This window comes from Cucurbita pepo, chromosome 11, assembly GCF_057944985.1.
Source record: "Cucurbita pepo subsp. pepo isolate OVF chromosome 11, ASM5794498v1, whole genome shotgun sequence".
Taxonomy (NCBI): domain Eukaryota; kingdom Viridiplantae; phylum Streptophyta; class Magnoliopsida; order Cucurbitales; family Cucurbitaceae; genus Cucurbita; species Cucurbita pepo.
In genome coordinates, this window is record NC_141808.1 from 4,738,646 (window position 1) to 4,750,691 (window position 12,046).

General features: G+C 33.8%; 2 protein-coding genes across 3 annotated transcripts; one reads left to right on the plus strand and one right to left on the minus strand.

Annotated features, from left to right (window-relative positions):
* Positions 1-1,498: 1,498 nt before the first annotated feature.
* LOC111805697 (uncharacterized) lies at positions 1,499-3,312 on the plus strand. Its single transcript, XM_023690875.2, has 2 exons — positions 1,499-2,017; positions 2,161-3,312. The coding sequence occupies exons 1-2, from the start codon at positions 1,673-1,675 to the stop codon at positions 2,896-2,898; spliced, it is 1,083 nt and encodes a 360-aa protein (XP_023546643.2). The 5' UTR covers positions 1,499-1,672; the 3' UTR covers positions 2,899-3,312.
* Positions 3,313-4,441: 1,129 nt separating this feature from the next.
* LOC111805682 (GPN-loop GTPase QQT2) lies at positions 4,442-9,569 on the minus strand. Of its 2 annotated transcripts, none has more exons than XM_023690847.2 (7): positions 9,423-9,569; positions 8,881-8,964; positions 8,082-8,217; positions 6,361-6,587; positions 5,721-6,011; positions 5,103-5,308; positions 4,442-4,995 (listed from the first exon to the last, which is right to left on the minus strand). In XM_023690847.2, exons 2-7 carry the CDS (start codon positions 8,956-8,958, stop codon positions 4,686-4,688), a joined length of 1,248 nt encoding a protein of 415 aa, XP_023546615.2. In that variant the 5' UTR covers positions 8,959-8,964; positions 9,423-9,569; the 3' UTR covers positions 4,442-4,685. The 2 variants fall into 2 exon arrangements, with proteins under 2 accessions (XP_023546615.2, XP_086984272.1); XM_087128146.1 differs by having other exon boundaries at positions 8,881-9,074; positions 9,423-9,563.
* Between the last annotated feature and the right edge of the window lie 2,477 nt (positions 9,570-12,046).

Here is a 12,046-nt window from a genome sequence, read left to right on the forward strand (position 1 = left end):
CTCTAAAATATTCCTAAATTTTTGAAAGTTTTAATAATACTTTTAAATTAAAAAAATCTAAAAAAAATATCAAAATTTAAAATATACTTAAAACATTTAAAAATATTTCAAAAATATTTTTAAATTTTCAAAAATTCATTAATACTTTAAATTTATAAAAGAACTATTTAAAAATTTTTAAAAACATCTTTAAACTTTTTTTAAAATTTAAAATTGTCTTCATTGTTGTATTGCGTTTAAAAAATACACCTAAACTTTAAAAAATAATATTAAAATGTTTGAAGAGAATCTATGAATTCTCGAGTGATTGTTTTCATCTATACATTGACGATAAAAAATTTTAAAACTTTTTTAATAAAAATAGATGTTAATATTATTTTTAAAATTTTATAAGAGTATTTAAAAAAAGTTTGAGTGAAGAGCATTAATTCCATTTTTTAATGATTTCTCAAACTTTTTTTTAATTATTTTAAAGTTTTAAGAGTATTATTGAAAGTTTTAAAAGTTCGAGAGTATTTTTGAGATAAAATACAAAATTTAAACATATTTTTTAATTAATTTATCCGAAATCAAACTAATAAATAATATTTTTTAATTAATAGTTATTTCTTTATATAATTCATCATTTTTTGGATTCACTCTAATATCAATTTTAAAGGCATAAAAATTAGAAAATATCAACCTAAGAAATTTAATATCAAACCCATTTCTTATTATTTTTTTTTTTTTTTAATTGTATAACAGATAGATATAACCAAACTAGTTATTTTTCCATTTTGTTTAATGATCGTACAGGAGTTTAGATTGGACTGGAAAAATCTTTTGAACCCACCATAAATTTGTTTAAACCAACCCTAAATTTTTCAAACCCTAAATTTGTTTAAACTTTTCAAACCCTAAATTTTGAATTGGTTAGATTGGTGACTCAAATAACACACAGCTCCACCCAACCCAATTATCTAACGTGCTATATTAATAATTAAAATCTTATTCAATTCAAATACCAAATTTAACAACTAAGAGTACATCACTAACATCGTTACAAGCATTAAATATAATTAATGTAACTCTATTTTCGAATTGGTTGAGTTGGTCCGGTTGACCTGACAAAAAATATAAATCCTCAATTTTTTAAATTGTAATCCAACCAAAATAAAAAAAAAAATAATAATAATAATCTAAGTCAACCCAACCGGTTGAATTAAATTTTTGGGTTTTTTTTTTTTTTTTTTTTTTTTTTTTTCTTGAATATATGAGTGTTTTAGAGGGGCAAAAAGGGGAATGCGTAAAACCCAAAGCCAAGAAAATAGCGTTTGTTTTAAAAAAAAAAAAAAACAGAAAAAACAGAAAAAAATTCTGTTACATTTGAGTTTTACTACAGCCATACAAGCATCGCTGAAATCTCATCTCACACCCCCAAGACTCTCTCCTCTCCTTCGTTAAAACCCTCTCCTTCCCACCTTTCTCTCTAGTAGGTTGGGCCCACCACCACAACCACTACTACCACCTCCACCACCACCACCACCACCACCACCACCACCACCACCACCACCACCTCCACCTCCACCTCCACCTCCTTCTCCTCCCCCTCCTCCTCTCACGCCCCCGCCCTCCTCCCTACTCTTCCTCTTGCGAGCCACCGCCAACGGCCACTGCCACCGCCATCGCCATCATGGCGCGTCGACCTTTCAGAATTCTTGAGCTAAGCTTACTGTCTGCGAAAGACCTCTCTTCCGTCTCCAAAACCATGAGGACCTTCGCCGTTGCCTGGATCGATCCAGATCGAAAGCTCACGACGCGAGTCGATCAAGTTGGTCTCACAAATCCGACATGGAATGAGAAATTCGTGTTTAAAGTTAATGACGATTTGCTTGAAGATCTCAACTCCACCGTTACCATCGAGATCTACTCATCTGCTTTGCTTCGCGATATTCTTGTTGGAACTGTTACAGAGCTCGTCAGAAATCTTATACCTCAATCCTCGCCTAGTTCTAATATGAGATTCCTCACGCTTCAGGTTCGATCGAAATCATCTCTAAAATCTAATGTAATTTGGTGGAAATTCTAAATGCTTGATTTATTAACAGGTGGTTCTATCAGAATCATCTCTAAAATGTAATGTAATTTGGTAGAAACTATAAATGATTGATTTATGAACAGGTTCGCCGACCGTCCGGCCGTCCCAAGGGTACTGTGAATGTTGGCGTGACGCTGTTGGACAGTGCGAAGCGGAGTATGCCGCTGGAGAGCGATCTTAGTTCATCGGCGGTCGATTACGATTGGGACTTAACAGAGATCAAAGCACAGAAACAGAGTCTCATGAAGAACGGATACACGATCGTCATGAAGCGATCGCAGAGCGACCGATACGATCCTGACGCGTTCGTTGCAAAACCTGCGGGATCGGTGTGCAACGCGAGCTCGGTAGTCGGCGGCCGTGAGTCAGTTCGGAGCAGATCGGAGGTCGGAACGACGAAGAAGATCGTAAACGCGAATGGCTCACTCTGCTCTGACGTCGGACCGTCGCCGTCAGTTGTGGCAGCGGCGATAGCGAAGGGGCTATATCCAGCGCCAGACGACGTAGGGAGTTCGATTCTGGAGGATTGGACGGAGAAAGACAGCATCGAAGGGCTAAAAACGAAAATCGAGAGATGGAGAACAGAGCTACATCCAACGTACGACAGCGATTTGAAGAAATTGCATTCAAGAAACTACCGGAAGAAATCGGCGAAGAAGCAGCGGCGGAAGAAGGGATCGGGATTGTTCTCATGCTTCGGGACAGCGTACGGGTGCGAATTCTCGATCACCTGCGGTGGCCCTAACCAGAAGAAGAAAAATGGGAATGGGAGAGGGTCGTTGACGCCATCGGAGATCACATTCGACGAATCGTATGTCTAAACAAAGAAGAAAAATGGCAGAGAGAGGAGAGAGAGGAAAAAGAGATGGAGAGAGAGAGATGCTCTGAAGAAGCTGAAACCACAGTGAGGAAGCAGAGGACCGCCATGGATGCTTTTAGTTGGTCACTGCGGAATCATGTGGAGAGGTAGAGTTTTTTTTAGGGTTTTTCCTCTTTTCTCCGACTATTCCCTTTCTTTTTTCTTTTTTTTTCTTTCTTTATTATTTTCTAATTTTTTTTTTTCTTAATTTTTATATTTATTTACATATTCATATTGGATATGAGAAGAGTCATGTTGGTGCTTCAAAATGTTGTTATTTTTGTTGATCGATCATGGCTTATAAACTCGGTGGGCCAATTGTACAATGTGGAAGGATAATAATAAATTTAATTAATAAAATAAAATATATTTAGAAGAGTGTTCGTTCGTGTAGAGGTGTATGTGTGGGCATTTTACCCATTTTACCTATAATTCTATCCATTTTTATTTATTTATTTATTCTTCCAACTCCAGTTTTAACCGGTTACTAAATAATATTTATACTTTTTCACTTTTTTTAATTCAAATTCATCTCATCTAGATTTCAATTCTTGGAATAATTTTGATGGAATAATTTCAAATTCAAATGATATGAGAGGGAATGATCCTCATGCTTGTCGAATTACTACTTTCATGTGGCTCCTCATCGGTGTGGATGAGCTATTCAAATTGTGAGATAGTACCTTCTTTTCACCAATAACTTGATCTCGGTTGAAGTAGATACTTATATACCAACTAACACTTTAAAAATTTTGGTTCTCGTTGTGTTCATCCAAATGATGTAATAATACATATTGAGATGCGTAAATTTGAAATCAAACACAATAGTATATCATAACCATAATGAAGAAAGTATCACCACCATAATATTAAGTATCTACCACCATGCTATTTTAAGGCCTCTAATAAAAAACGGCTAATTCGTATAGGGCTATTGATCCAGCCCAATCAGCAACTAAAGCTGTATGCATTATATGAACAGAAAACAAACAACTGGGATTATGTTATGAACATCCCCCTTTGAGGCGAGGGGATTATCTTGAGAAGGATTAATATTTGGTCTATTCTTTTTAGTAATAATGGAACAATTCTATTCTATTCACAGGAACAAAAAGAAGCAGATCTATTCTATACTCGATAAGTACCAATACGCAATGGTGGATGGTTATTCCTATCTATACTCGATAGGAACAAAAATAATCCATAACTTACGTTCTCTTAACAAAAATAATCCATAACTTACATTCTCTTAGAGTAATTCTTTATCATTCCTAATCATTTTCAACTTGATTGAGGAGTTTTAGCATGAGTGAACCATGGATGAAGATTTTTAGATTCAACTGGTCTCTCAGCATATCCCAAAAGGTGACATCCCAGATTAAAATTACGAATGGGCACATTATTGATTACCCATACTACCGCCAGTTGTAGGCCAAACAAATATTTAAAATAGAATTTGAAACTCTTAAAACTAAAACTAGCTTCAATTGACAAGAGGGAGCACATCACAAATAGGGACTCATAAATCATCAAAATGTACAAACAACATTACACACATGGGCTACCCAGCTTTCAAACCAAAGCTCCTCTACCTACAAGGATCAACATCTAAATGGAATATCACAACAGCCCCCAAGCAGAAAAACAATGGCAAATCCTCGCGTTCGGAGTATGGTGACTCGGTTTCTTCGTAAAATGTATACAGTTTCATTTCAACTTCTCCTGTCTCCAATCATGTCTGTTTCACTACTAAAAGGAGAATCTGGCAACCTCTTCATCTTCATCCTCATCAATAGGATCGTCCTCTTCGGTAGATCTATTGTAATCATAATCGTCTTCATTTTCTTCGTCAATCTCTTCGTCTTCATTTTCTTCGTCAATCTCTTCGTCTTCATCATCAACCATCTTAGTTTTACTCTTGTCGTCCTTCAAACCAGTGCTCAAAACCACAGTTTGTCCCTTCGAACTCTCCATATCTCTCCTCAACTTCTCCATGTTTTCCCGTCTGCGCTCTTCCTCCAATCGCTGCTTCTCGGCGATTCTCTTGTCAAGCTCTGCTCTGAGAAAAAAAGCCAAAAGTAGCAGAAGTGTCAAAATCGTTGCAACGTTCCAACCTGCATAATCGTTGTCTCTAACTAATAGATTTACAGATGAAAAGATTCATACTTATAGTTTTCCATGTACTCCTCAGCACTGGATTCAATTGCTTTAAAGAAAGAATCCATTCCGGAGCCAGAAACTGCAGACACTCCAACAGATTTCAAGTTCTTATAGAACTCATCCAGCACAAGTGAAAGACTCTGACTTAATGTGGAGGTGTATGAACTATCGGAACTGACTGCAGCTTGAAACGCTTCAAAATCTTCCATCCACTGCATGCACAATTCCTTGTTTAACATTTTTAAATTTCAAAAGCTTTGTAGTATATTGATAATCTAAAAAGGGAAATGTACAGCACAATTACATAGATGTATAAGTATACACAAAGGTTCGAGAGAAGATCTTTATCGAAAATGAAGCGTTCCTCGGGTGGCAAAGGTCTAAATTTTCAATTTATATTAGGATTATAAATGACTCACCACACCACTAATAAGCATTGGGAGACTTTACCCACCACTCTAAAACAGCCTAATAGACAATGAGAGTTTTAAATTACTATGTTTTCCATGGCTAAAACTCAGACCTTGAAGGGTATGTTTATACCAATAAGGGTCAACGCTTGGGTGATTCAGCTCTACTCTTTAAAAAACACTGAAGAAAGGTCAAAGTTACCATGATAAATACCTCCAAAGCAAACTCGTGTTTTGACACGTCGGTTTTATTGAAAACCAGCACAACTGGTAGCCTCGTCTTGTAGAGGATAGAACAGGCATAAAGCATGTTGCTCATGAATGTGACTGGATTAGACGAACGAGGTGTATCGACAACATAAGCAATTACAGTGGGAAAGGTTGAAGCAAAAGCCTCAGTAATGATGGCCCCAGATGCAGACCACGTGAATATCTCAATCTGACCAGGAGTATCAACAAGGACATAATCAAGCTGATCTGCTCGCTTTTCAATCACTGAAATTACCTGAGATCACGTAGTTCAACAAGAAACTTTTAATATGTTAATACAGTAGGGTGTGTGATGTATAGTATAAATATAGAAGAAATACTAAATAATATAATAACATTGGAAATATGCCATTAATATGAACTCGACGCACATGATATGAGAAAGATTGGCTACTAAAGGTACACGAGCATTAGTCCTGAACTTTCTTGTTTCTTGTAAGAACAGTTCATGAACTTAGCAAAGCATAAAATCATCTTTTACAGATCAAAAAACAAATGATGAAAAAAATTATCATTCCAAACTCACTATAACCATTTAAGAAAGAGAAACATAATTTAAGAAAGAGATACATTCGAAATTTCACCTCATCAAATTTGGTGGCAAACAAGTTAAGTGACGTCAGAATGCCTCCATTAGGCCCGAGATTGAATTGTTTCATCACTTCCTTGTACCGCACGGTATCTCTTATATCGATATTTGCACCAAAAGGCAGTGTCATTACAGCAGGATCAAGATTCATTACATAACCCCTGATATTTGATGCATGTGTGTGGCAAACCAGACGATGAAGAAAAGTTGTCTTCCCACTCCCTGAAAAAAGTCATTTCATTACGGCTATGTAATATTAAACCCAAAACTGACAGTGTTTCATTCAAGAAAACCAAATGAACATGGCAGGTAGGAGCCTGTAAAAGCCAAAGAAGTAGCCAAAAATTCTACCAGTTGGCCAAATAAATCATAAATTGAAAAATATATATCCAGTTAAATACACTGCAAACCTACCACAAATATTAAATCAATCATTAAAACGACCTGCAACATCTTGTAGCCAAGTGGCATCAATAGTTGGGACAACAAACAACGAAAGCTTGGCAAACACCTGTTTGACTTCTAAAATTGGGAGCATCTTATTCAAACCAACAACTTCATAATAACTTCTTTAGACCAGAAACAATGTTGCTGATTTCGTAGGGCAACCAACAGCTTCAGATTAAGGTTGAAAATAAAAGTATTTAGACCAAACGTTAACAAACAACAAACTGATATTGCAGAGTTTTTGTGATGTCTGAGTTTCCAAATTGTCAAGATACCCTTTCAAATATTTCTTCAAGGAGAGATTGATTTGAGACATACGAAACATAAACCCAAATTTAACCCCAAAATCCATCCATCCGCTGCAGTTGCACAAAACTTATCTAACAACCACCCCACTCTATCTCTTTACAATTAAAAATGATACAAGAACAAAAAGAAACAAACAAAACTTCAAAGAATCAAAGACAATCCACCTCAAAGAAAAACTTGTATGTCTGAATATAAACAAACATGCTAGATCTTTTCCCTCTTATTTTCTCTTTCAACATAAGTTCTTTTCTAAACAAACTTGTATATCTGAATTTAAACCACCTTATTTTCTCTTTCAACTCTCTATAATTTCTTTTCTAAAATCTCTGCTTCTTACCTGACTAAGACTCTCTTATCTTTCTTCTATTCTTTTCATCTTTCTTTCCAGCCTCAAAACAGTACTGATGATGATGAAAAACTTAGGAACATGGAAACCAAGATACAAAACTAAATATAATATCCAACACCAGGGTCTTCCATAGCCTAAGAAGTTTCCCAGCGATTGACCGTATTTATTTAACATGATCTTATACTAAAGAGCCTCCTATTCCTGATGGAACCTCCACATCCATTCAGATAGGAGGAAATATTTCCTCTCTCAAATTTCCTATGCTCGATCTTCTAAGCTCCCCTAGGGCAGGGTGACAAAACCCCACCTCACCTGGTAGAACCTCCTTAATTTGGTCCTAGAAAAAATTCTAGAACAGTCTCTAAATGGTCAGGCACACTGTATGGGCTTCTGGAAACCAAAGGAACATCAGTACATGGTAGGCACACTTGAAAAAATACCTTGCAGAAGAGCAAGTCAATCCCTTTTGAAATAGGGGGAATTTTTTATTTTACTTTTTGAAAGTGACAAACATCAATATAGACCATAGGTCTTAAACACCATAATATAAGTTAAAAGATTTAGCGTGCGTGTAAACTTCAACAGCAACAAGAACTTTCATTGAAAATTACCTGCCATTCCTATGACAATGATAATAACTGGTTTGCGCCTGAAGTTTGTGGCTGAAGACCCAGCATGTCTAGATGATTCTTCAATATTTAAGTTCTTAATAGAATCAGCAAGCTCCTCTTTTGCTTTACCATTATCCTTAATATCAACATACGAAAAAAAAAAAAAATCAAGACTAGCTCTTAAATTCGTAATAACTTATTGACCAAGACAGTTGAAATGTGGCCCATACACTTCCACACACAAAGTAAAACTCACACATTTTCTAAAATCTCATAACTAAGTGATTAATGCACCATACAATAAATTTAGAAAATGGTTTCCTCCAACTTACAGAACAAGGCAGTTGAAACGTGAACCGAATGAGAAAGTTAGAAAATAATTTCATCCAACCTTTTTATACACGAAACAGAAGGGAGATGCATGTCTCTTGAATAAACATGACAAAAAAATATTATAATTCCTCAATATTTAAGTTCTTAATTGAATCAGCAATTTCCTCTTTTGCTTTACCCGTCTTCTTAATATAAAAAAAAGACTACAAATCAAGACAAGCTTTCAACATATGATTGGAACATGGTCAAAATGGGACCCAAACATACACATACAACAAAGAATATAAACTCCAACGTTTATTTAAAATCTCATAACTAACGGAATAAAATCCTAAACGGACGAGACAAGAAACTTGGAATAATTTCATCACTTTCTTATGCACCAAACAGCTAAAATTTTCATGTATCTAAAAGAAAAACAATAAAAAATACATATAATTAAGGAAATTAAAGTTACTTAATATACATTTGAATCTTCAGACACCATTGGCTTGCACTCGGCATCTTCCGATGGTTTATGAACGTTATCAGAATCGACATCCATTGTTGGCTGAAACAACAACAAACAAACGATGATAAATCAGGGACATGAAGTTCAGACTTTTTCTTACACTCTTTCTTCTCCCGCCTGGCCTCTGAGAGAGAACAGCCCCTAAAAGCCTAGCATAAATGTAAACAAAGAAGACTCATGCTCGGTCTCGCGCTCGCCCACCATAATTTTAATTTAAAACTCATCAAAACAAACTAAAACCTACAACAATAAATATGGCCGAGGACGTTCGTTTATCGATCAAAAAACTTTCCTCAAGTACAAACATATCCCAGTTTGCCGCGCGGCTGATTTCTCTTTCATTGCTATTACAAACAAAATTAACAAAAAAACAAAAAAAAAACGACTCATCCTTTCATTCATTAGACCAGTCTTAATTTGAGTTTCTCAAGTGAGAAAAATGACGTAATGCATATGAGAATATCAGTAGAACAAGAGAGTAGAAAATCAGTGCAAACCGTTAAGAGGGAGGCTAAGGCCGCACGAGCGGATGAAAGACGGCGGCGACGATGGCGGCCACACTGTGCTGCTTAAAGCGAGAAGAAGCCGGAGAGAAGGTGGAAGAACATGTGAGCGTGGGAGGGAAGAAGAACGTATTCAGGTTGAGAGTTCTCAATTCTTTCATAGTCAAATTAAAAACTGTCCCTTTTTTTTTTCAAAAAAAAAAATAAATAAATAAATATAAACAACGAATTTATTTGAATTTTAAAGATTTAGGAAATAAAAAAAAAAAAAAGGTTCAAAATTAAGGGATAAAAAATTATTTGAATTTTAAAATATAAATCTAAGCTAAAAAAATTTGTTAAGTTACATTTAATACAAATTTAATAAAAAAAAAATTACAAAATAAACCACTAAAGTAAAATTTAAAGATAGACCATATTAATTTGAAAATTAACAAAATTGATTTCGTGACTGGAATAATGGAGCTTATCATCTTTGGACGAAAAGATTTAATTTATGATTAAATTATAAATAAATTGTATATTAGAAGGTCAATGGTACTTAGACTTTTAACTCGATTGTAATTATGAACAATGATCGATTGGCTTATATGATTAACACAACTTGTTCTATGCATAAGAGAATAATTTTTCAATTTATCATAGTGACCTATAATTAATGAATAAAAATGTTTAATTAATTAATTCATAATAACACAATAATGTCAATTTAATTGTTTAATGTTTAAATTAATATAAAAAATAAATATATTTAATTTAAATTTTTTTAATTAATATTTAATATGTTAGATATATATTAAGATATGATATTTGGAGAATATATTTTAATAATTAGTTATGGAATATTAATATTTTTTTTCTTTATTTTTTGGGAGTGGTTAGTAATATATTTTATTTTAGAATTTGATTAGCCGTATATTTTATCTCATTTACAATATTTAGTTAGATATATATTTTCGTATTAGTTGATAGTTTGTATCCTATTTAAAGTTATAAAAAGATCATGTTTTCGATCCCTATTCTATTTCAATTTCTCCTTCTTAACCATATATTAAATTAATATTTAAAATTTTATCCGGAACTTTTTTAGTGCCTTAATAAGGATGTTTATTGCCTAGGCAATCCTGCTGACCTGAAATAACCCCGTGTTAGATTATTATTATTATTATTTTTTTTTTTTTCCTTTGGTTTGAGTTGAGTTGAATTTTTGGAAAATATAAAAATTTGAGTAGTTGACATTTTCTTAGTTGAGTCAATCCCACCAATAAGAAAATATGGTTACTACAACCAAACCCAACCTGAAAATAGAGAGTTAGATTGTTTTGCAAACTCTATTCGAGTTGTTCGAGTCACCAACAGAACATACTCGAAACTTGAATTCGTCCAAAAGATTTCTCTAACTCAATTCGTGTACACTTCTAAATGTATATATATATATATACATAGTGAATTGGAGTTTAACACATACCGATAAACAAGACTCAATTAGTCAAAGTCGTAATTGAATTTTTTTTTCCTTTTTTTTCTTTTCCTAAGTGATTTTTGAATTTAGCTTAAAAACATCATCCCTTTAATCATTGTTTAATTAAAAAGATGCATTCATAAGAGTATATGATCCTGTTATTATTTTCCTCATTTAATTGGTTATGATTTTGAAACATAGAAATATTTCTTAAATTTTGAGTTTGAATTTCCTTGAGATACTAAATAGTAAGACATGTTTGTTAGATGAGATAGGAAGATAAGGTTTAGAACGACTTATAAGTTATCATGCTTGTATATCCAATGTTCGAGTCTCCAACAACTATTCTAGTAATTACATAGCCAATTTGACCGATGGACGAATATGTAATTAAAAAAAAAAAAAAAATCATTCGTTTAATGAGAAATAAAAAGAAATATCGAAAATTCAAGTGTCTGAAGCTGTAGCAGCTACTCTCGAAGTAACAGAAAGAAAACCAACGACTGGAATAGACTGGAATAGGAGATTCAGAGTCTAATAGAAGATTCTTCATTTTTTTTTCTCATTCAGAGTCTAATAGAAGATTCTTCATTTTTTTTTTTTCTCATTTAAAACTGTGCATGAGACTTTCCCCTAGCACGGCTACTAAGTTAAGTGATAAAAGAAAAAACTCATCTTGTCACAATTTAGTAGACTTTTCTTTTTTTTGTCGATCGCTCCATGTAGTAAGGCAATCAAGAACTCTGTCCTTATTTGAGTTATCGTTATTCTACATTAAAGATAAGGAGTCATTTAAGTTTAGGTTAGTCATCAAATTTATAAAGTTCTTTAAACGTTAAAATTGGAGCTATTTTTCCTTTAAATTGTGAGTTGATTGAATTTATTATTTAATAAGGATTGTTTGAGTTTAAAAAATTTACAACCTGAACAACCTAAGAACACATCTACTTTTTGATTCCCAACATCTCAAACTTGCACTCGTGCTCACAAAACACAACTATTTGATTCCCGGGTTTCAAAACCTTCCGAACAAACCCTCTTATTCTAAAATGGACAAATGCCCCATAAACGAGAGAATGTGCAAATCAAGGATCGAGTGCATAGAGAATGTGCGAACCAAGGATCAAGTGCATGACTCATAATTTATAGACCCAAG

Coding starts and splice junctions, on each gene's coding strand:
- LOC111805697 (XM_023690875.2), top strand. CDS start 1,673: ATGGCGCGTCGACCTTTCAGAATTCTTGAGCTAAGCTTACTGTCTGCG. Junction 2,018..2,160: donor TGAGATTCCTCACGCTTCAG/GTTCGATCGAAA, acceptor ATTTATGAACAG/GTTCGCCGACCGTCCGGCCG.
- LOC111805682 (XM_023690847.2), bottom strand. CDS start 8,958: ATGGATGTCGATTCTGATAACGTTCATAAACCATCGGAAGATGCCGAG. Junction 8,218..8,880: donor TGGTGTCTGAAGATTCAAAT/GTATATTAAGTA, acceptor GTTGATATTAAG/GATAATGGTAAAGCAAAAGA. Junction 4,996..5,102: donor GAGTACATGGAAAACTATAA/GTATGAATCTTT, acceptor TTTTTTTCTCAG/AGCAGAGCTTGACAAGAGAA.